The 25,946-nt window shown below is 36.0% G+C and overlaps 1 protein-coding gene and 1 long non-coding RNA gene across 2 annotated transcripts in view; both read right to left on the bottom strand.

Annotated features, from left to right (window-relative positions):
• Positions 1–449: 449 nt before the first annotated feature.
• LOC141584930 (uncharacterized) overlaps positions 450–25,946 on the bottom strand; it is a 60,923-nt gene continuing 35,426 nt past the window's right edge. Inside the window, exon 3 of the long non-coding RNA XR_012518247.1 lies at positions 450–6,529. This is a non-coding gene — a long non-coding RNA (uncharacterized LOC141584930). The remainder of the gene's footprint in view (positions 6,530–25,946) is intronic.
• On the bottom strand, positions 8,245–24,900 carry LOC141584929 (large ribosomal subunit protein eL21-like). Its single transcript, XM_074401908.1, has 2 exons — positions 9,061–24,900; positions 8,245–8,786 (listed from the first exon to the last, which is right to left on the bottom strand). Exon 1 carries the CDS (start codon positions 24,850–24,852, stop codon positions 24,370–24,372), a length of 483 nt encoding a protein of 160 aa, XP_074258009.1. The 5' UTR covers positions 24,853–24,900; the 3' UTR covers positions 8,245–8,786; positions 9,061–24,369.

Genomic DNA, 25,946 nt, shown 5'->3' with positions numbered 1-25,946 from the left:
CTCCTGTCTCAGCCTCCTGAGTAGCTGGGACTACAGGCACGCGCCACCATGCCCAGCTAATTTTTTTGTATTTTTAGTAGAGACGGGGTTTCACCACGTTGACCAGGATGGTCTCGATCTCTCGACCTCATGATCCACCCGCCTCGGCCTCCCAAAGTGCTGGGATTACAGGCTTGAGCCACTGCGCCCGGCCAGAATGTGGCTCTTTACTGGAAAAATCTACTGGCCCCTGATCTAGAAAAATGTCTGAATTCTGGCCGGGTGCGGTGGCTCAAGCCTGTAATCCCAGTACTTTGGGAGGCCGAGGCGGGTGGATCACGAGGTCGAGAGATCGAGACCATCCTGGTCAACGTGGTGAAACCCCGTCTCTACTAAAAATACAAAAAATTAGCTGGGCATGGTGGCGCGTGCCTGTAGTCCTGGCTACTCAGGAGGCTGAGGCAGGAGAATTGCTTCAACCCAGGAGGCGGAGGTTGCGGTGAGCCAAGATCGTGCCATTGCACTCCAGCCTGGGTAACAAGAGCGACACTCTGTCTCCAAAAAAAAAAAAAAAATGAATTTTAAATATACCGTTTTGCAAATACCACCAAGGTAATATGAGATTCTGGCATGAAATTACTCCTAGCACTATACACTAACATACTGTTAGGAAAAGGACATTCATATATCTCTATTATCCATCAAATGTTTATTAAGTATGGAATTTAAATCGAAGAGATGAAACTTAGCTTCACAAATATTGAGATAAAGTGACATTATAAACTTCCCAATACAATGAAATGAGAAACATAATATTTGCCTAAACATTTTGTCTAATCCAGAAGAACAGTTAGATGAATTCAGTTTGAGAAATATCCTATGAGACAATTGGTCTGGACTCTTCAAAAATGTCAAGGCTGTAAAAGATGAGGGAGATGGGTGGAGGGGAAGCAATATTCTAGACTGATGAAAATAATAAACATGACCAAAAAATCCAGTATAAGATCCCTGACTAATATAAAGAATATTTGAGAGCAAGTGGAGACATTTAAATTTAGACTGTATACTACATAATATTATCAGTAGCAAATGTCTTGTGATTGTTATTTTAGTAATATAAAAGAATGTGCTAATTTTGGGAAAAATCCCTTAAGTATTTTTGTATAATCTTGATGTCTGCAATTTGCTTTCAAGCAGTTCAGAGCTCCCCAAAATGTGTATGTGCATGTATATGTATGTGTATGTAAGAGAGAGAAAATGAGTGTGTATGTGAAGAAGAAAAGAGACAAAGAGACACACAAAGCCAATCCCAGAAAATGTTAATCTGTGAATCTAAATAAAGGGCGCATGTGTCTTTACAGTACTTCTTTTTCAACTTTTCTGTTTGATGTTAAAAGTTGGGAGCATTTTTTTAAAGACACTTGTTTATTCAGGGTGAACATGATTTTCAAATTTCCTTGCTAGATGTTGGTTTCCTGTAGTTGTTAATACTTTTCTGCCACCTGATTGCCTTATGACAAAATAAACTTAGCTACAAAAGAAAAACTGTCTGTGTGGCCATAAAGCCAAACAATTGCTTCACTGAATAGGAAAAGAAAGTATGAAGTTTATTGCAAGTAATATTGTTATAAACTGTTATTCTCCTCATACAGTATAACCAATTATTACCTTGTAATGTTACTCAGCATCTACTAATAAGGAGAGAGCAACGGGCAGTATTTATACACAATGACACTGAGACCAATTCCTTGTAGCCTGAAAAACAATATGGCAAACATTAAGAGAAGGTACAGGAGGTGTGTTTTCATGATTTACAGGACAAGAAATCACACTATCTTCTTCTACTAGATGATTAACTATTCTGGGAAACATATACTCAGGTTTATAGTTATGATAGACAAGAATACAAGGTGCATAAGCAACCCTGTCATCTTTCATTATTACAATCTTGCCAATCTGGAATGAAGCAAAAAATGACACATGTAGATAGGGGCATTGGCCTAAGAGGAGGAAGACCAGAGTGATGGCTTCAGCTCTGCTTCCAAAGCAGAGCTCTAAACTTTGGAGGTGCTATATATATATATGGCACCTCTAAAGGCTCTTCCACATCAAAGTCTCCTCCTTGGGAGACCAATGGACCAGACCAGGAATCCTTTTGTCTTCTTCACTCCCACTGGGACTTGCTCTTTTACCCTTTCTCCTATCTCTTTGTTCTCTTGATGTTAAGTGCTACCTTGTTTGTTGTGGAATATTTAACCTATAATATTTATATATTGGTTAAATACACTATTATGTATGGTATGCAATATAGACTGACTTGTCAAATGGATTGAGTCTGTGTTGCCCATGGCTCTGACTATGGAGTGAATGGGAAGTGCTAAGGAGAACTATCTCCTTGGGAACTCCTTGTAGCTCATGGCTTTTGTGATTAGAAATTCTCTGGAGAACTAAGAGAATTAGGATGAGTTCTTCTTCAATAGAAGTCTGACGTGTGGAAAGACACACACATGAATGAACCAGGATACTTCTAACCTTGCACTGCTGATGACATGGGGCTTTGAGAAAAAATTGCCTAAACTACTGAGGACATAGATGCCACCAAGTGAGGTATGGGTTAAATCAAGCAGAGTAAGACCATAGATGAGTAGAATGCTTTGGAAATTGATTATTAGATTAACTCGGAGTTAATTTAGAACACTTGTCAATCTATTCAGTTGTGTGGTGTGTGATTTTTTAAGTACATAGGCAAATTTTCTTTCCTAAATAGGCACAGTCTCCAGAATGTTACTGAATCTTCCTTTGATCGTTTTACATTTTATAACATTTCTGAGTCATTATTTTAAACATTATTACCTCTGAATAGGGATTGTAAATATGGGATGTGAACACTGGATTGAATCTGTACAGGATTCATGCATCCCTGGAAGGTGATTTTTGGAGGGACATAAATCTCGAGTGTGAACTAGTTTCTACTCTTTTTCTCCTTCTCATGAAATATGAGTGTAGCAACAAACAACAAAAATTAAGTTGAGGATTCTGGTTAGTTTGGGTTCATAAATTTATCAAATTCTTACCATATTTTGCTTTAAATCAAAGTGAATGAAATTAAATCTATATCCCCTAGTCTAATTCCCTTTAGTGAGACTACATTCTTTCCACAGCTATTAGAGAAAGATTTTTTTTTGCCCACACATTTTCAAAGAAGTTTCTGGAGCTTACAACACATTGGCCATCATTTAAACTATAAGAATTCAGAAGCAGAAATTCTACTCACAATTGAACTTCACTGAGTTGGCTGACATGGTGTTTTAAATTCTAATTCTGCCATAGAGCAAACCCAGATTGAAAAGCTGAGGACAAGTCATACGTATTGTTTGTACTGGGAGACTGCATCATTAGTAGAGTCTTTGATACACAACGGCAAGTTCTGTTTAAGATGTTTATACTCCCGGGAGTTTTTCCTAGCGTTCTTCCATTAGACAATATGTACACAGAGCAGTGTTCACAAACTCTGAGTGGCATTGACATTAATTTCTAATAATGTTTAGAAACATTTGTAAAATTTCTAAACATTATTAGAAATTAACAACAGGGCCCCATCCTCCAGTATACAATGTGCATGCTAAATCAATGACCATTATTTGATGCACTATCCCACAAAGAAAAAATATATGGGTCTCAGAATTAAGGCATGGAAACCACAATGGCTCCTGTTACTATCACCCCCAGTAACCCACTTCTGGAATGCGTGCTTCCCATTTCCACAATTCTGGGCACCACAGGTGTAGAGAACTCTTCCACCAGCAGATAGAAAATACAGCTGCCACTTTAACATTTTGGGCACTTTGTGTTCAGGGCCAACAACAACAACAAACAGAATAGGGCTAATTGCCATCCTGGAAATGGTACATGGCCTAATCATCAGGAGGAAAGCTGCTATTACACATTTGAGAAGTAAGCAATCAGCTTAACACTAAGGTGGTTCGCAGACATTAGTATTTCATCATCTAATTTTAATAATAAACCCATAATTGCCATAGCCATAGCCTAAGAAAAGTAAACATAAACTTGGTCCCCACAGGAAGGAAGCTTTGGGCTACCCACAAAGTTAGCATCCTTCTACCATTATAAGAACTAAAGTGACAGGCTCTAGAATGAATCAGAGAGTTTAGCCTAGAACTCTGACTCCCCAGTAGCAGCTGGGGCTGCAATTTCTCCTACTAACCTTTTTCCCTTATAACCTTACAAGTTTCTTCAAAGAGAAAGTCCCACCAGAGTCCTAAATGAGCCACCCTGAGAAATTATATGAAACAAACGGCCATAGAAATATGGAGGAATTGTCATAAATACTGCAGTGCCCAGATCTCTCTGCCCTATTTCCTTCAGTACTCAAGGACATAGGCCGGGCGCGGTGGCTCAAGCCTGTAATCCCAGCACTTTGGGAGGCCGAGGCGGGTGGATCACGAGGTCGAGAGATCGAGACCACCCTGGTCAACATGGTGAAACCCCGTCTCTACTAAAAATACAAAAAATTAGCTAGGCATGGTGGCGTATGCCTGTAATCCCAGCTACTCAGGAGGCTGAGGCAGGAGAATTGCCTGAACCCAGGAGGCGGAGGTTGTGGTGAGCCGAGATCACGCCATTGCACTCCAGCCTGGGTAACAAAAGCGAAACTCTGTCTCAAAAAAAAAAAGACTCAAGGACATGTACCCCGAGCTGGGTATGACCTCGCTGAAAGAGATTACCTCTTCTCCAGTGAATCCCTACCCAAGTACTGGAGATAAACAATAAGCTCCTCTCCCCAAAGAGGAACAACTCTGCGAGGCTACCCAAGCTTCAGGGCTCCCTTTGGAGTCAGCTGCATCCCTGTTGCAATGCATCACAGCTCCAATTCTTCCTCTGCCCAACCCTAATTCTTTCCTTTCCCCACACCCCAAGTGCTGAGCCCAAGTCCACTCCCTAAGAAACATCCTTTACACTCATTTCCATCTGAGTCTGTTTTCTGCGGTAGTCAATCTACAACAAACTTTAAGTATCCCTGGCATACTAACAGCAAAAAGTTAATATTGCTATTTTACTCGCACCATAATTTTTTTATCACTTTGCAGTATTTTTTCTTAGTGTCATCTAAGAGCAAAGAAAATTCTTCAATCAAATGTGTTTATACCCTAACAAGAGCTGTACTATACAAAATTATTTTTAAATATATAAGATATCTTTGATTCCTCCAATATAAATACATGTTTAACATGGCCAAACAATGTTAAGACAAACAGAAAAAAAAGAAAATTTGATTATGGAATAAAATATTTGGGTATTTGAAGCAAAGAAATGGCTAAAATGTTAATTGTACTTAATTGGCATATAACCTGAGACTCATCCAATATATCAGAAATCAAGTGACTTCTACACTCTGATCAGATTGTAATACCATTTACTAGGTTTTCTTTCTCATTTTCTTCTCCCTTTATTTGCTCATCTCTTTATCTCTGGAATGTTTTTAAGCCTGAAATCCCAGTAGCTGTACTTTCCTACCCACTGTTATTTGTCTCTGAAACCTATCTACCATCCTGGATGTGCCTGACCCTTTATTAGCTATCTGCTGACTTGAGGCAGCTGCCGCCTAGTCCTGAAGTATCTAGCAGTGTCCAGTATCTGCCTTGGACTCCTTGGCCTGGGTAAATTTTATTTTTTCTTAATGGAGAATGCAATGGAGTCACAGCTTACTCCTGGGTTAGGTTCTAACATTAGTCTATTAGGTGAAGAAAAAAATGTAGATCACTGATAATACTCTTGCAAATCTTATCAGATAAGAAAAAAGGAAATGTATCTCAAAAATGTCTCATTGCTGTTTTTTTTCCCAGCATTTGAATCAATCACTATGAAATGTTTGGTTTTCATTTAAGGTAATACATTATTCAAATCAGTGCTGTGTTTAAATACAAAAGTTCCACTTAGCTTAGCAAGATGCTGACATTTTAAAAGGCATGAGGGAAAGGCCGTTCCTGTTCATTGAAGGAACTCACTGGAAGATTCCCCTGCATGATTTAAAGTATTACTTTTCCTTCATCTTTTATTTTTGTTGATTATACATAATTCTTTGTAGTTTATTTACCAATAATATTTGTATATTTTTATGGCATACATGTGATACCTTGATACACTCATGGAATGTATAATGGGTCAAATCAGGTTATTGATCAAGTATTTAGGAAATTCATCACCTCTAATATTTATCATTTATTTGTGTCGGGAACATTTCAAATCTTCTAGCTATTTTGAAATACATATTGTTAATTATAGTCACCCTACTGTGCTATCGAACACAGGTACTTATTTCTTGTAACTAATGTTTGCAACCAATGACTAACCTCTCTTTATCCCCTCCAACACACATAAACCCATCCCAGTCTCTAGTAACCATCATTTTACACTCTACCTTCATGACGTCAGCATTTTTTGGCTCCAACATATGAGTGAGAACATGTGTTACTTGTCAGGGTCTGCCTTATTTCTCTTACTTTAATGGCCTCCAGTGTCATCCACGTTGCTGCAAATGAAAAGATTTTTATTCTCTCTTATGGCTGAATGGAATTCCCTTGTGTATATATACCACATTTTCTTTACCATTCATCTGTTGATGGACACGCAGGTTGACTCGATATTCTAGCTATTGTGAACAGTGCTGCAATAAACGTGGGGTTGCAGGTCTCCCTTTGATATACTGATTCCCTTTTCTTTGGAGAAATAACCAGGAGTTATAACCATATGATTTCTGGATCATATGGTTGTTCCATTTTTAGTTGTTTGAGAAATCTCTGTACTGTTTACCTTCATAGCTGTACTAAATTACACTCCCATCAACAGTATGTAAGAGTTCCCTTTTCTCAGCATCCTTGCAAGAATTTATGGTCTTTTTAATAATAGCGCTCCTAACTGGGGAAGATGACAACCCTGATTATTAGTGATGCTGAGATTATTTTTATAGACCTGTTGGCTATTTATACTTTAATTCTTATGAATTAAAAACACACATACAATACAACCCAGTCAGTTAGGCATGGATATGATAACTATGAGATCGACTAACCCTGGGAAGTGGCAGGACCTGACCTATGCAAATGCCATATCTTCCTGAACCCTTCCTCCAGAACTACTTTCATGTGACTAACTCTGTTTCCACTCTTTCATACTCTATATGTTTACATATTTCCACCCACTTTCATGTTCCTAACCACTCCATTTTAATCTCACTGCACGACGGATTTTCAGCTTTGCTATTCTATGTGAACGATGACCCCAAAAGGGACTTCCAATCTGTTTAGCTACTAGATGATGATACAGAATAGAGAAATAAACATAACATTGAATTCACATAACTGTATTAGCCTTTTACAAATCAGATCAACCATGGCAATGAACTCTCACCATCCATCTTTTGGTTGATTAATATTATAAGCAAATCTATTCCTCTGGGCAGACATTAAACATGAGAAAAATTAATAAAGCTGCACTAATACAATCACAAGGTCAGTAATTTATAATCTGAGAAAAGGAACTGGTAAACCACATTTTAATTATACAGTTTCATCATGACACATTACTTATGTGACATTTTAAAATTTGTTCACACAATAATTAATCCAGACAAGAAGGTTGTAGTAAATCATAACCAGATAACTTACACCAGCATACTTTCCTCTCAGCGTATTTCTTCCTAGCCTACTGGACATTTGTAAGAATATCCCTGGGGTCAGATATATTCATACTCATTAATTTACCAAGCTGTACAAGTATTTTTAAATATATTACTTTAATATGTTACCAATCAGAGAACAAGTTAGTCAGTAAACAAATAAATGGCTGAAAATATTACTGTGTATTAATGGATTTCATATTTGTTTCCAGGTTGCAATGCATGGAAAGGTAGAGAGTAACTTAGAAATTCAAACCTGTTAAATTCAGGAACATGCTGGATAATTTTAAAAGTTGGAACAGCTATAAAAATGTAAAGCCATGTTTCATTTGGGAAAAATAAAAGTTCCTAATAAGAGCATTAATAATGTGAAAATGAATTTCTATCACTTGTGTTTTGACAGATCTTAAATTCATTATTGTCAATGTGCTTTCTTTTGGGAACAGTTCTAGTGATAAATCTAGTTTTAAAACATGTAAGATGTGCTCAACCCTTTGACATTCTGGTCATCATGTTTCTTTACCAAGTTGGACACTTGAAAAGAAATGCTATTTAACCAGTTGTCTGTGTTTTGTTTTTTTTTTTTTTAAAAGCAAATTAAAAAAAAAAGCCCATTAAAACATTAAAAGGTATTCTCACATGCATTAGCATACATTAGCATATCTGATTATCTAAAGACAATTTATTTGGACAGATATTTTCCCAATTTATAGTTGAAGATACTAATATCAGAGAGGTTTAGATTTGCCCAAGGTCACAGTTTTAATTCTGAAAAGCTTCCAATATCATGTTTAGCTTTTATACCACCATACAACTGCTACAATGGAGCAAATGCGCTTTGTTTACACTGCTATCACTAAGCCATGGAGCAGCGTCTGACCCCGAGTAGTTTAATCAATCTTTTGTAAATGAATGACCAGAGAAATGATTGAATGTCTGAGTCACTGTTGGGTTCCATAGGAGAGGTGATTTAGCTACCCTCTGGCAGGAAATGAATCCTTGCAGCTCATTACAGTGGCAGCTACAGCTCTAGAGATCTCATAAATTTTGAAGGTTCCTAAAACATAAACACCTGAACTCCCAGTTGTAAGCTTCATTTAGAAATTTCTACCTCTTCGCCGGGCGCGGTGGCTCAAGCCTGTAATCCCAGCACTTTGGGAGGCCGAGGCGGGTGGATCACGAGGTCGAGAGATCGAGACCATCCTGGTCATCATGGTGAAACCCCGTCTCTACTAAAAATACAAAAGCTGAGGCAGGAGAATTGCCTGAACCCAGGAGGCGGAGGATGCGGTGAGCCGAGATCGCGCCATTGCACTCCAGCCTGGGTAACAAGAGCGAAACTCCGTCTCAAAAAAAAAAAAAAAAAAAAAAAAAGAAATTTCTACCTCTTCTATGTGAGTGCAGTTAAGTTGGATATAACGATGAGATGTTTCACATAAGCCTCATGGTAACCCCAAGGCAAACATCTATAGTAGATACAAAATAGAGAAAAAAAATAATCAAAGCATACTACTACAGAAAATTACATAATTACAAAGAAAGACTGCAAGAAGAAAGAAATAATCTATAAAATATCCAGACAACAATAAATAAAATATCTATAGTAAATCTTTACCAATCAATAATTACTTTAAATGTAAATGGTCTAAAATTAATAAAATATACAGTGCAGCTACATAAATTTAAAACAGACCCAACTACATGCTGCCTAAAAGAGACTTATTTCACTTGTAAAGAAACACGTAGACTGAAAATGAAATGATGAAAATAGGTATCCCATACAAATGGAAATCAAAATAGAGGAGTAGCTGTTTACCAGATAAAATAGGCTTTATATTCAAAACTGTAAGAAAAGAAAATATAACAATTATAAATACATATGCACCACCCAACATCAGAGCACCTAAATGTATAAAGCAAATATTAACAGATATGAAGGGAGAGATAGACAGCAATACAATAATTGAAGGAGATTTCAATATTACACTTTCAGCAACAGGAAGATGATTAAGGAGAAAATTAATAAGAAAATGTTGGACTTCACCTATACTTTTTTTGTTCACCTATACTTTCAATCAAATGGACCTAACAGATATATGTAGAACATTCACAGGATACATATTCTCCTCAAGCCCAAATGAAACATTCTCCTGGAAAGATCATATGTTAGATCACAAAACAAGATTAACGAATTTAAGATTAAAAATATATCAAAATCTTTTCTGATTATAATGGTATAAAAGTAGAAATTAATAACAGGAAAAAAGACCTGGAATATTCTCAAATATAAGAAATCAAAAACCATGCATCTGAACAGCCAATGTGCCAAAAAAAAAAAAAAGGAATTACAAGGAAAATTTATAAATATACAGAGATAAAAATGGAAACAAAACATACCAAAACTTACAGGACACAGCAGAAGCAGCTGTAAAAGCAATGTTTATAGCAATAAACATGTACATCTAAAAGAACAAAGATCACAAATAAACACCTCAACATTACACCAAAAGGTACTAGAAAAAGAAGAACAAACTAAGCCCAAACGTAGCAGAAGGAAGGAAACAATAAGGATTGGCACAGAAATATATCAAATGAGAATAGAAAAAGTATAGGGAAAATATCAATAAAACAAAGAAGTGGGTTTAAAAAAAAATTTTTTTTTTTTTGCAAAAATAAACAAAAGTGAAAAATCCTTAGCTACACCAACTAAGGCAGACAGAAGATTCAAATAAATGAAATCACAGGCCAGGCGCTGTGTCTCACGCCTGTAATCCCAGCACTTTGGAAGGCAGAGGTGGGCGATAATGAGGTCAGGAGATCAAGACCAACTTGGCTAACATGGCGAAACCCCACCTCTACTAAAAATAAAAAAAAGTTAGCCAGGTGTAGTGGCACACCCCTGTAGTTCAAGCTACTCAGGATGGTAAGGCAGGAGAATTGCCTGAATCTGGGAGGTGGAGGTTGCAGTGAGCCGAGATGGCACCACTGCACTCCAACTTGGGCAACAAAGCAAGACTCTGTCTCAGAAAAAAAAAAAAAAAAGAAAAGAAAAGAAATCACAGATTAGAGAGGAGACCTTACAACAGATGCCTCAGAAATGAAAAGAATCATAAGGGGCTATTATAAACAGTCATATGCCAACATTAAATAACCTAGAGAAAATGCATAAGTTTCTAGCAACACAAAACCTGGTAAGATCGAATCAAGAAGAAACAAAAATGTTCAACAAACCATTAACAAACAAAGTTGAAGTAGCAACCATTTACTGATTAGGAGATCCTTTCCTCATTGCTTGTTTTTTTCAGGATTGTCAAAGATCAGATGGTTGTAGATGTGCGGTGTTATTTCTGAGGCCTCTCTTCTCCATTAGTCAGTGGGTCTATTCTGGCAAGAGTACCATGCTGTTTTGGTTACTGTAGCCTTGCAGTACAGTGTCAAGTCAGGTAGCATGATGCCTCCAGCTTTGTTCTTTGTGCTTAAGATTATCTTGAGTATACAGGATCTTCTTTGATTCCATATGAAATTTGATATAGTTTTTTTTTTCTAATTCTGTGAAAAATATATACGGTAGTTTGATGGGAATAGCATTGAATCCAAAAATTACTTTAAGCAGTATGGCATTTTTATGATATTGATTTCTCCTATTCATAAGGATAGAATGTTTCTTTGTTGGTGTCCTCTCTTATTTCCTTGAGCAGCCATTTGTCATTGTCCTTGAAGAGGTCCTTCACATCCCTAGTGAGCTGTATTCCTAGGTATTCTCTTTGTAGCTATTATGAATGGGTGTTCATTCAAGATTTGCCTCTTTGCTTGCCTATCATTGGTGTAAAGGAAGCCTTGTGATTTTTGTGCATTGATTTTGTATCCTGAGACTTTGCTGAAGTTGTTTATCAGATCAAGAAGTTTTGGGGCTGAGACAATGAAGTTTTCTAAATATAAAATCATGTCATCTGCAAAGAGAGACAACTTGACTTCCTCTCTTCCTATTTAAATATCCTTTATTTCTTTCTCTTCCCTGATTGCCCTGGACAGAAATTCCAATACTATGTTGAATAGGAGTGGTAAGAGAGGGCATCCTTGTCTTGTACCAGTTTTCAAAAGAAATGCTTTCAGCTTTTGCCCATTGAATATGATTTTGGCTGTAGGTTTCTCATAAATAGCTCTTAATATTTTGAGATATGTTCCATGCAAAGACACACAAAGGCTCTAAACCAAGGGATGGAGGAAAATTTACAAAGCAAATAGAAAGCCAAAAAAAAAAATTAATTAGGGGTTGCAATTCCTAGTCTCTGAGAAAACAGACTTTAAACACAGATCAAAAAGACAAAGAAAGGCATTACATATGCTAAAGGAAACAATTCAACGAGAATAGCTAACTATTCTGAATATATATACACCCACAACAGAAGCACCTAGTTTCATAAAACAAGTTCTTGAGCCTAAGACCTACACACACACTTAGGCTCCCATACAATAACAGTGGGAAACTTCAACACCCCACTGTCAAGATTAGACAGATCAATGAGACAGAAAATTAACAAGGATATTCAGGACTAAACTCAGCTCTGGATCGCGTGGACCTAGTAGATGTCTACAGAACTCTCTACCCCAAATCAACAGAATATATGTTCTTCTCAGTGCCACATGACACTTATTCTAAGATCAACCACATAATTGAATTAAACCACTCCTCAGCAAATTCAAAAGTACTGAAATCATAACAAACAGTCTCTCAGACCACAGTGCCATCAAATTAGAACTAGGATTAAGAAACTCACTCAAAACCACACAATTTCATGGATATTGAACAACTTGTTCCAGAATGACTCCTGGGTAAAGGATGAAAGTAAGGCAGAAATAAAGAAGTTCTTTGAAACCAACAAGAACAAAGAGACAACATACCAAAATCTCTGGGATACAGCTAAAGTACTGTTAGGAGGGAAATTTATAGCACCAAATGCCCACATGAGAAAGTTAGAAAGATCTCAAATCGACAACCTAACATCACAACTTAAAGAACTAGAGAGGCAAGAGCAAACTAATCCAAAAGCTAGCAGGAGACAAGAAATAACTAAGATCAGACAATAATTGAAGGAGACAGAGATATAAAAACACCAAAAAAAATCAATGAATCCAGGTGTTCATTTTTTCAAAAAATTAACAAAATAGATAAACCCTAGCTACACTAATAAAGAAGAAAAGAGAGAAGAATCAGACAGACACAGTAAAATGTTATTAAAGGAGATATCACCACTGACGCCACAGAAGTACAAACTTAGAGAATACTATATTACCTCTATGTAAACCAGGAAAAAGTCAAATCGCTGAATAGACTAATAACAAGTTGTGAAATTGAGGCAGTAATTAATAGCCTACCAACCAAAAAAAAAAAAAAACCCAGGACCAGGCAAATTCACTGACCAATTCTACCAGAGGTACAAAGAGGAGCCTGTACCATTCCTTCTGAAACTATTCCTAACAACAGAAAAGGAGAGACTTCTTTCAAACTCATTATATGAGGCCAACATCATCCTGATACCAAAATGTGGCAGACACACAACAAAAAATACAAAACTTCAGGACAATATCGCTGATGAACATCAATGTGAAAATCCTCAATAAAATATTGGCAAACTGAATCCAGCAGCACATTAAAAAGCTTATCCACCACGATCAAGTTGGCTTCATCCTTGGGATCCAAGGCTGGTTCAACATATGCAAATCAATAAACATACCATATAAACAGAAGCAAGGACTAAAACCAAATGATTATCTCAATACATGCAGAAAAAGCCTTTGATAAAATTTAACATCCCATCATGTTAAAAACGTGCAATGAACTAGATATTCATGGAACATATCTCAAATTCTTCTTACATTTTTCTAAAGCTTAGAACTAGAGTGAATACTGTCAAACCCATTTTTGGGGCCAGCATCATTCCTATGTCAAAGCCAGACACAATAAGGAAACTACAGGCCACTAAGAAGAACATAGATGGAAAAACCATCAAGAGAACACACACAAAATGAACTCAAGAACACATCAAAGAAATTACACACAATGACCAAGTTGGATTTATTTCTGACTCAACACTGTTTTTATCATGAAACAATGGTAAAGAAGCTAAAGAGACAACTTAAACACTGGGAGAATAGATTTACCAACCATAGTCTCTCTTAAAAGGTTAACACCTAAAATATGTAAGGAATTCAAACAACCCAATAGCAAAACAAAATAATAACCTGATTAAAAAATAGGTAAAGGACTTGAACAGACTTATCTCCAGAGAAGACATAAAAATGGCCAACAAGTTATGAAAATGTGCTCAACATCACTAGCCATTCGGGAAATACAAATCAAAACCACAATGATTTATCCCCTAACATCTGTTGGGATGCTTATTATGAAAAAGACAAGAGGTAAGTGGTGCTGAGGGTGTAGAGAAAAGGAAACACTTATAAACTGTTGGTAGGAATGGAGAGTTAGGTAGCCACTTCGGAAAACTTTACAGAGCTTCCTAAAAGAAATTCAACGTAGAACTACCATATAGCAATTCATGTAGAATTACCATAGTAATCCCTCTTCTGGATATATCCCCAAAGGAAACGAAATCAGCACCTTATAAGAATATCTGTGTGTCCATGCTTATTGTAGAATTATTCTCAAAGCCAAAGTAGGGAAATGAGCTAAGCATCTACTGATAGAGGAATGGATAAAGAAACCATGGTATACATATACAACACATTACTATCTGGCCTTAAAAAGGAGATCCTGCCATTTTCAGCAACATGGATGAATTATGTTCAGTAAAATAAGCTAGATATAGGAAGACAAATACTACACGAACTCACTTACATGTAGAATCTTAAAAACATAATCATAAACACAAAGCAGCAGAGTTAAATGGTAGTTGGAAAAGGTACAGGAGAAATGAGAGATGTGGGCCAAAGGGTATGAATTTTTTATTTACACAGGATGAATATGGGTAGAGAACTAGCATACAGCATAAGCATTGTAGTTGATAATATTACATTGTATACACTGGAAATTTGTTAAAACAATAAATTTTAGATACTCTTACCACACACGCACATACACACAGGTCAAAAGGAAAGGTGACTATGGAAGATAATGTGGTAATTTATTAAAATATTTGACTGTTATAAGCACTTCACCATGCAGATGCATATGGAAACATGTTGTACACCTTACATTTATACAATAAAATATTACTCATTATTACTGAAAAATAAAATTATTTTTCACAGAAACTTAAAATATAAATTATATTAAGTTAACTGTGTACATATTTTAAGCATTTCTCAGTATTAATTTTTAACATGGTGAATAGTAATAGAACCCACATAAATAATTACTAAAAATAAAAATGTCTTCCCCATTCTACTGGGAGATCTTCAGGGAAAATATTCTAGTAGTCCAGGTAATTTTTTTTTAACTCTGTATTTTTTGTGGACATAATTGCAAGTCAAAAAAGAATCTGCCTATGAATCATCAGTTATTTCAGTGTCCTAGGCATCTCTAAAAATAAGCTGCCAGACAACCTGAACCTGGAAAAGAATTGAAAATTTCCCCATTCAGTTGTAGTCTTTCTGTTCACTGGTAACTGTAGGAATTTTTAGAAATCAAGTTGCTTTCTCGATGTTCACTGCATTCAATAGCATGGATGTCATGAAAATGTTCCCTTATTTATCTATATGCCTAATCATTAAACTGTAGTATGAAGTAAATAATAATTCACTTGAAAAGCTCCTCTGTAGTTACTGCAGATTTGAATGTGATTATTTAAATGTCACCCAATGAGGCAGAGTAGGATGATTACCAACCACCTGCCCATCTAATACATCCTCTTGAAAGGCATCAAAACTCATGTGCTTGCAGGCAAGAAGCATGATATAACTATTTCATTTCACTTTAATAAATCATGCTTCAGTTTACTACTGTGAGCCAGGGAGAACTGAAGAGAAAGTGGAATGGGCTCAGAACTCTGAGAAATAAAGCACAGCTAAGGAGACAGCCAGAGAAGTTGTAGTTCTGAAATTGGCTGCTTTCTGTCAAACACTGAGAGACTTTCTTTCTCATAGAGATTAGCTTATTTTTTTCACAAAGGTGGAAGGGGATATTTGGAAATTTTTTTAAAAATCACACACTGGTGTTTAGAAAGAAAAATTTAACAATACAGTGAGACCCCCTGATCTTTCACACTGATATGAATTAAAACATAAGGCATGTCTATCCTGACAAAGACCAAATACACAATTATATAAGCCAAGATTCATCATCTTTCTCAACATCATCATCCACTGAATGTTTACTGTGTGCCAACAAGTTAAGTGTTTTCAAGGAAACCTCACAAAACCTTTATGAGCCAGGTACTTTTATGAGCCCCTTTTTTCAAATGAAAAAATTAAAGCCTACAGAAGTTGTAAATAACTGGTCCAAAGTGGTTAAGTTACTAAAGATCCTCTCATTCCAAGGTCCCAGTCTTCCCAAAGAGCAAAGAAGAGATTAATATGGCTCTAGAAAAAAAATACTCGGTAGTATTTGGATAAGAAAATGAGTGTTACAGGAAGGAGAAAGCACACAGGATGAAAAGAGAAGAAAAGTTATGTTTGTAGAATAACTAGAAGACTGACTGAGTCAGTGGAGGATTTATATTGAGAAATGGTAGGAAGCAAGCTAGAATTGAAGACTGGGGGCAAATCAGTCAAATAGATTTAAATGCCAGTCTAAAACCAGGGCAATTGGAAGCCAGTGCACATTTTTTTTTAATCAGAGTTCAATACTTGAATAATCCTGTGTTTGTTTTAGGAAATCACACAAGATCATCCGAATTTGCAGCTAAAATTAATTTTATTGACAATCTGGTTAAATACGTTTAATTTAGAGATTAGACATTGAGATTTATGTTAAGGATCCCTACTCTTTGCTACTTAAAAGTCAAGATAAGTGAACATTACATTTAGCTGAGAAAAGAAATATCCAGTAACTGCCTTTTGAATATGAACTTTTAATCACTGTTATATTGTTTTGTTCCTTGAGAATCTGTGATCTTCTAAAGAAAACAGATTCCTATTTTTATGGTAGGAACTTTATGAATGCAGACACTTAGTGAAGAAGTAATATAAGTGGTACCAACAACAGAAAATGGATTTAGGAGAAGTAAGTGACATGAATTGGGAGAATGTCATAGGCCCATTTTAGCCATGTTCCCCAAGACCCCCAGAATGCCCTACACCCATAACTACTCACTGACATGGTGGCTTTCAGGTGAATGTCATGGAGATTGCTGGGCAAGGAGCATGGAGAAGACCAATCAGAAAATGCCTCGAGTCACTTGCCTATGTAAAATATCTCCCCTTTTGGGCTCTTTGTATTCTGCACTTTCTCAATATTCAGCTACATTAGATCCTCTTCTTGTTTCATTTCATTCTTTTTTTTAAGAGATAGGGTCTCACAGTATTGTCCAGGATTGTCTCAAATTCTCAGGCTTGCCTGCAACTTCCAGGGCTAAAGCCATTCTCCCACCTCAAGCCTCCTGAGTAGCTGGGACTACAGGTTCATAACACTGCATCTGGCTCTTTCTCTTAACTCTGACCACTGACTTCTAGAATTTCCTGTTATGCCACACTATAATGTGAGCTTATATGTATTTATAGAGGCTGCCAAGAAAACAGTCCCAGAAGTGTTGTGTTCCAAATCTGAGAACAGAACTTTGGTTTACTTCATGTATTGTTTGATTTTTAGGCTAGGGAAGCAAATGCATCCTTAAAACTAACTTATGTCCATCCTGCCTCTGGGAAGTCTTCTCCAACACAGACTTCTTCAAACACAGAAATTGTATTTCTAAAAAAAAAGGTGTGGAAAAGCATGTCTGAAAAATTTCAGTTCTCATAACATAGAGGTTAAAAAAAGTAAGCAATAAAAATGTCATTGAATATATACATTCACAAGTGAGACAAACATAGATAATGCAAATAAAAGTTGTGAAGGCTACCCACTTTCAAAACAAAACATTGATGAACTTTAATGTTTTTGCTACATTCCTTCTGTTGAACCAACTTCTTCAGATCTTTAGGAAATATTGCAATAGTATTGAGATCTAAGGAGAACATAGATCTATAATAACACAGGTCTAAGATCTAGAACATAGACATAAGATCTACGTTCTCCTCCATATTTTAGGTTTTGCTTCTTAGGACTTGAAGCAATGCTTACTGGTTTTTAAATTATTGTCTTTTGTATGAGAATTTTCTCATTTCACACACATTTTCACCAAAAATAAATAAATAAATAAATAAATAAATAAATAAATAAATGAAGGCTTTGTTACTTTTTGTTTGACTTCCTCTCCAATTACCTTGGTTCATGAGGGTACGCTTTAGCTGTATTTTCTCCATAAACTGAAAGGGTAGACGTATTTTCTCTGTGGACAACCCAACAGAGCCACCATCATTTGCTAAAGAACAGTTGCTATATGTTTTTGTGTTTACATGTACTCAATTAAATGTGGCTTATATTAAAAATAGCACAGAAAACCAAGATTAGAAAAAGATGACTACAGCCAACTCCACATCATCTCTCTTGCCATTTAGTTTCTACCATTCTGAGTCAAACTATCAGCATTGCTTCCATTATTCAGCATTTCTCTTTGGTACTTCACGTCATTTCTTTTCTTTTCTTTTTTTAAATTTCTATCACAATACCACTCTCTCCCCACAACTCGAATTGCTCAAATAATTACATGAGGACTACCCTGGTTTAGATAGTGCCCTTTCATATGTTTTCTCATTCAAGTTTTATAAAAACTTGTTTTACAAGACCTTAAAATTATGTGATTCAAATGGGCAATATGTAGCAATATGTTAATCTTTGATCCACCAATCCCACTCTTGAGAATTTATTCCAAGGACCAAAATGTATGCACCAACTCTATATATTAAAATAAGTATTAATAATACCAGGTTTTGAAATGAACACAATGTCCAGTAGTAGGAAATCGGTTAAATGAACTATGATACATTTGCATGATGTAATAATGAATCCAATTTCCATGATCATGTTAAGCATCAAAGGAAGCATCTAAAACTATCTACATTATGACAGAAACTTGGATGTATTATTGATATGTACACCAAAGAGCCAAAAGTATATTTTACAAAATGGTAGGCTTATCAGTGCTTTTTATCTCTATCCTTTTCTCTCTTTTCTCTTTAACTATAAATAGCATATATCTCATGTGAGATACATGTGTGTATATATCCATATGTATAAAATTTGCACCAAAGTACATATCATAATTTTACTTTTAAGAAAAATGAAATTTATGCTACCACTTACATATGACCCAGAAATTTCAATCCTATGTATGTACCCAAAAGAATAAAAATCTGTGATCACACAAATATTTGTACCTACATTTATATAGAAACATTACTAACAGTAGTCAAAAGGTAGAAACCATCCACATGTCACCTTGATGAATTTTAAAATGTGGTAGCCATACAAAGGTTATCAGCCATAAAAAAGTAGTAATACACACCACACAATTATTTAACCTTGAAAACATAATGCCAGGTGAAAGAAGTCACTCAAGTAGACCTTACATTGTGATACGGTTTGGCTGTGTCCCCACCCAAATCTCATTTTAAACTGTAGTTCTCATAATCCCTCTCTGTGGTGGGAGGGATCTGGTGGGAGGTAATTTAATCATAAGGGTGGTTACTCTCATGCTGTCCTAGTGATAGTGAGTGAATTCCCATGAGATCTGAAGGTTTTATAAGAAGCTTTTTCACCTTTTGCTTGACAAGTCTTTTTCCTGCTATCGTGTGAAGAAGCACGTGTTTGCTTCCCCTTCAACCATGATTCTAAGTTTCCTGAGGCCTCCCCAAGCCATGCAGAACTGTGAGTCAATTAAATCTTTCCTTTATAAATGACCCAGTCTTGGGCAGTTCTTTATAGAGATGTGAGAATGAACTAATATACATCACTATACAATATTTTTACTGAAATGTGTGGCAAAGGCAATTCTACAGAGACAGAGAATATATCAGGGATTGCTTAGGGATGGAGGCATTGGGCAATGGGAGTGTATAAATAAAGGGCATGGAAACTTTTTTCAGATTATGAAAACTACAGTTGACTGTAGTGATAGTTGTACACATCTATTAATATGCTAGAAGCTATTACTGTATGATTTAAATGAATTAATTGCATGATATATGAATTATAACTCAATAAACATATTTTTTTAAAAAATAAAAAATAACACATTTCTAGCAGCTTTCTTTTCCTTGGAAAAAACTTTAATTTACTTCTGTAATAGAGTGTTTTAGAAAAAAAAAAAACTCACAGGACTAGATTCTTTAGTTACACAAATATAAAGCAAGTATATTGACTTTGAAAAACTATGGAATCTCAACAATTTTCAGTGCAGAAGCTGCAGGTGGAAATATTATATATCCTGTATGTGAATGTAAATTGAGTATTTTTACTTTTAGGATCACTTGCCTTTGGAAAGTTAGATCCTCTTCCTCCCATCCCCACATAAATATATTCAGTCCAAACTAAACATAGTATGAACTATGTTTAGTCATATGTTGGTATTACATATGAAGTTAAGACTAAATAGTTTTATCTTTTAGAAATGTATAGCAACTATCATGAATGTGTTTCTTGGGTCAGGAAAGCCTAACCACATCATCATAGGTGGGGTATGCGGTTTTTATGAAGGAATGGCTACTATCACTGTCAAACATACAAGATCATTAAATAAGCACGACTTCCTTGGATAACAGGGGAGGAGACCTGGTATTCTTTCTGGAATCCAGGAAGATTGTCTCCTGGTATACGTGGTACCAGATGGCAGAAGTTACTTTCTGTTGGAGCTGAGATGTCCCTGACTAAGCAGCAACCTACCAGGAGGAAGGCATGAACTCACTGGTTTGTTTAGTATCTATACACTAAGAGAAACTATTTCTAATAGCAGTGCAATATACTTCCTCTATTGTGCTCTATGTATCTGCATTTACTCAAGTTCTATGACGCAGCATAGCCTCGCCTGAAATATAATTCGGGGAAATTAAATGAGGGGTTTATAATCATCCTGTAAGTAAACTGATGGAGGAAGAGGATGACCCAGAGAAACCACTGGATTTAGTGAAGTACTCTAAGAATTCCACAGATTTAAAACAAAATCAGAATACAATCCAACAAAACAACTCCCAAACACAGCCAATGGGTCAATTTGCAGTACATGTTATGTACATTGTATACATACATTTTAGGGATTTCCAGAATTTTCTTGGATAAAAGAATGGACTGCCTCCTGTGATCAAAAATCATTATAATGTAGATATTTTAAATAAGGTCTCAAATGTCAAATACATAAGGTAGGAAAACCTCAAAGGACAAATTTATTTATTTTACTAAAAAAAATTAATTACATTGAAATAATATATCATCATTTCTCAGTTATAAAATGACAGTTTTCTGTTTTCTTATTCCTACTTTTTTTTCTTTCTTTCTTTCTTTTTTTTGGTTGTTGCTGTTGTTTGAGAGACAGTCTCACTCTGTCGCCCAGGCTGGAGTGCAGTGGCATGATCTCAGCACCCTGCAACCTCCACCTCCCAGGCTCAAGCAATTCTTGTACCTCAGCCTCCTGAGTAGCTCTGATTATAGGTGCAGGCTGCCACACCCAGCTACTTGTTATTAATTATTATTATTATTATTTTGTATTTTAGTAGAGACAGGGATTTACCATGTTGCCCACTCGAAATCATGGACTAAAGTAATCTACCCACCTCAGCTTCCCAAAGTGCTGGGATTACAGGCATAAGTCACCATGCCTAGCCTCTTATTCAGACTTTCCTATGCTAAGTTTTTCAGCACGTGCTGCTGTAAAAGGCTGCATTGCTCTTATAGTCAAAACGTAGAATATATGTTATATTTTAAAATCATGTATTATGTTGTATATAACATATTAGAGATAAATATAATTGTAGCTACATTATTCTTCCCAAAGTTAGGGAAAAAATAGAACTGCTCATTTGAACTTTGATAAGGTTTAACCTTTAGATGTTTCATGTTCATATTGAAATTAATTCTTCCCTAGATCTAAATCTATGGTTTATTTTGAACATGTCACTAAGTCCTACTGTATTCTAAAATAATTAAAACATCCTTCCTAACTCTACCCTCTTAACCTCATACTTCATTTCATTGAATTCCTCCTCAGATGATATGGGTTAGAGTTCCTTTATTCAAGAGTGATATAAAAATTATTTAGCAAAGTATATTATGGACAGGATCAATCAGAACCAGATGCCAACTACTCAAGAAACTTACAGATCAGAACACACGCCACCCAATCAAAATATACAGCTAAGTGCTAGATCAGGGGCCTAGAAGCCCCCCATTACATAAGACATTAACTCATTCATTGCTAAATAATGGGAGACATTCAGAGATCTTAGAAGGGGCAGGAGACTTGGAGTAGCCAAGTCTAATAACCAACATGCATGAAAGGTTTTCGCTGTTTTACTTTGCATAGATGTAACAATACAGTTGTTTATGTCTGCTCCCTCTCCAAACATGGCTGAAGTGTCAGCTAAGCAATAAGAGAAATATAATACCATATTAAGTGACAGAGCAAGAGATGTTAACCAACTTTTGGAAGAGGAAAAATTGCTAGGTGATAGCTGACTTTACAGAAAGGAGAAAGGTGTTGCCTAAGTGAAGCTAAGCAAGATTCCAATGAGAAATAAGGTAACTTATCTTTTAGAATCCTGGTAAATTTTAGACATCGGAGATGCCAGGTATTTCTGAAGTTATAGGGGGTTAGGGATCATGACACTGAAAATGAAGCATTGCCTAGGTGTCTGTAAAAGGACAACCGGATTCTGTGTCTCTTTCTCTGACTTCATGCAAGCAAGTAATTTCCTCTTTTTTATGTCTCAGGAGATAATTAATTTATTCTCTGTAGAAACTGGGTCAAAGAGTGTCAGAATCCAGGTTGTGAAGGCACAGTAAAAGCTGAAGTGAGGTGCCATGCTAGAAACTGGGTTTACTGAGAGTACCAGATCCAGTCTCCCTCCCTCACATGAATTCTAAAATATTTACAGACAGGTTTATCCATCCAGGCCTTTGGAGGGTTTGTCTATGGAGAAAACATTGGTGGGAATGTGCAATGATACAGCTGCTTCATGAAATATTTTGGCATTTTCTTAAATAGTCAAACATACACTTACCATTTGATTCAGCCATTCTACTCCAAAGTTCTGAAAGAAAATATTCTTTCTGAAACTGCTCTCCTTTAACCTTGTAACGTTGTATATGGATGTTCATAGCAGTTTTATTTGTAATAGCCAAAAACTAGGAATGCTTTGAATATCCATCAAGAAATATAGAAAATCTGAGGTGATTATATGTAATGGACTACTACTTAGCAATAACAAGAAATGAATTATTAGTATAAGCAACAATATGGATGAATCTCAAAATATTTTTTCTGGATGAAACAAAAAACAGGACAAAAAAGGAGTATATTCTGTATGTATGAAGAATGGGGAATGAGGAAATGTGGGAGCAAAGGATTGCAGAGATACATGAGTAAACTCTGGGAGCTGAAGGATATGTTCATTATTTTTGTTGCAAGGGGTTCACAAGTTTATAAATATGTCAAAACATTACATTCTATGATTTAAACATATATATATTTAACTTTTAAATATGCAGTTTTTGAGGATTGAGTATAACTTGATTGTTTGATAGATGAATGATAGTCAGATTGATTGACTGATAGAAATGTAAAGCCAGGAATCCATCTAGAGACCTTTGCATTTCTAAAGCTTGGGTCACCTAACTAAGTTGTTCTCTTTATATCACCTGTGAATGAGAATAACTTTTAGGTCTCAGGCATTCTAATTTTTTAACTTATTTATTATAGAAATCATTTTTGTGGTTATATTTTTATTTGTGCTTTGCTTTAAATGCAAAGCATTCTCAACAATGGACATAAGTATCCAATAACAAACCGCAAGTATTAATGTCTTTTACCATAAAATTTACTGAGAAGTAAAAATACAAAGCTTACGAATACAGAAATGATAGTTCTGCCTGGTTTATTTTATAAATTACCTCAGATCATGCTAAATGGCCAAAGTTACTTTATCTTCATTTAAATACTTTGGTTCTTTTCATGAAGAGTTTCTCTCAATTTAAGACATTTGTTTTATGTCCAATTTAGAGAAGTATATCTAGTACTATATACACTCTTTAATAATTCCTGCTGGAAGATTGAAGAACAATTTTATATAGTCATTTGGAAAAAGTTGAAAATATCCCAGTGGATACAGCATAATTCAGTACCTTTACTATTTTATTGATTTTATTTTGAGTAATTTGTCCATGTTGTGCTTTACAAATCATTTTTAATATATGCCTGGCATGCTTCTATCTTATATTATCCCAATTTTTTTTTTCCACATGCTTTCTAGAATTATAATTTAACTGAGAGGTTCATACTGGCTGCATATCCCAATAACCTGTTAAAATACCAACATCCAGGCTCAACTCACAGATTCTGATTTAATTGTTTCAGGTAGGGCCCTGGCATAAATATTTTTTTTTTAACAGTCCAGAGGTCTTTTATTTATTTATTTATTTTTAACACCTATTATGCCATGAATTCATAGGGAATAGGTTCCAGCAGCTCAGGCTCCTTCCCATTGGTTCTCACAAAGTGTGCTTCTCTGGGTGGAGCAGGCTGGCGCTTCAGTTGGACCCAGGTACCTTTCTCTTTGGCTTCTTTCTTTTTCTGATCATTTACCTTCACACGTTTTAGGAAGCTATCTCGGCTCTTAGAGCACTTGATGTGCTCAATACGCACATTAATTCTCTTGGCAAGAATCTTGCCCTTAACTTGTTTGTTTACAACAATGCCAACAGCATGCTGGGTAACATTGTAGACCCTTCCAGTTTTGCCATGATAACATTTGTGGGGCATTCCTTTTTGAACAGTGCCCATTCCCTTGATGTCTACAATATCACCTTTCTTATAGATTCGCATATACGTGGCCAAAGGAACAACTCCATGTTTTCGAAAAGGCCTAGAGAACATGTATCGAGTGCCTCTCCTCTTTCCCTTTGTGTTCGTCATTTTGGCGAATTACTGGAATATGGCGGTTCCGGCCGAAAGCATAAATATTTTTAAAAGCATCCCTGGCAACTCTAATGTGTAGCCAATATTGAGAATCACTGACTATCTTACGCACTATCTATATCAGTATCAGCATTTTCCAAATGTGCTTGAACGTAAGAATGGTCAAACAAGATAACTCAAAAATCCAAAACAAGACAAATGGCTCTGAATTTCCAAATTTTAGATCCTCAATCAAAACCTCCTGAGTCAGGATCTCCACAGAAGTAAGGAGAATCAAGAGCTTCAGTTTAAGAAGCACTATTTCACAAGACTCCAAAGACATTATAATCAATCCCAGAGGTTGGAAAAGATAAAGAATATATAGACACATTGGGGTCTTTCAATCTCCTGCCTTCTCATACCAACATTCAATGCAGCATCGTTTTTAAAACTTTTACCTGCTAAATACATGTGAAATATCTCGACTTACCTCCATTACCCCTCATCACACCTGTCACCTAAGAGCCTAACAACAAACCTCAGTCTACTCCAGTATCTCATTCTCACACCAGGTCACCAGCTTCTACTCTTGCCTGACTCCAACTTGTTTTCTCCATTAGAGACAGACTTATCATTTGGAACATCAATCTTACCAAGTCACCCAGAGCTTAACATATTGCCCAGAGCTCTTATGGAAATACAGTACAAAACGTTCACACCTTGGTCTGGCTTCCACCTTTTCCCACCTCATTCAGGACTCAGCTCCCTTTGCTTCCTATCATCTGGCCAGGACAGCCTTCTTTCCCTGTGTTCATACAGGCTAAGCCAACAGACTGCCACAGGCCATTTGCAGAAGCTCAGTCTTCTGCTTGGAAAGCTCTTTCAGACCCCCACCCTACAGCTTTACCTAGTTAAAAAGGCCTATGCATTCTTCACAAGTCAGGCAACAGCCAAGCCTTCATCTTCCTCTAGATAAGTCAAATCTTGCAACCTCAGGCTTTTTTAGTAGCATATACCACTCCTTCCTAAAATTGTCCAGAATTACAGCATGCATTCATCTGTGTGACTTCATTTTTGTTTTCCTCCTCTCCCAGCACCTATTTGACTATGAA

This window comes from Saimiri boliviensis, chromosome 6 (genome assembly GCF_048565385.1).
Source record: "Saimiri boliviensis isolate mSaiBol1 chromosome 6, mSaiBol1.pri, whole genome shotgun sequence".
In the NCBI taxonomy this organism is placed as follows: domain Eukaryota; kingdom Metazoa; phylum Chordata; class Mammalia; order Primates; family Cebidae; genus Saimiri; species Saimiri boliviensis.
Note: the sequence above shows the minus strand (reverse complement) of the source record. Positions and strands in the feature narration are given on the sequence as shown.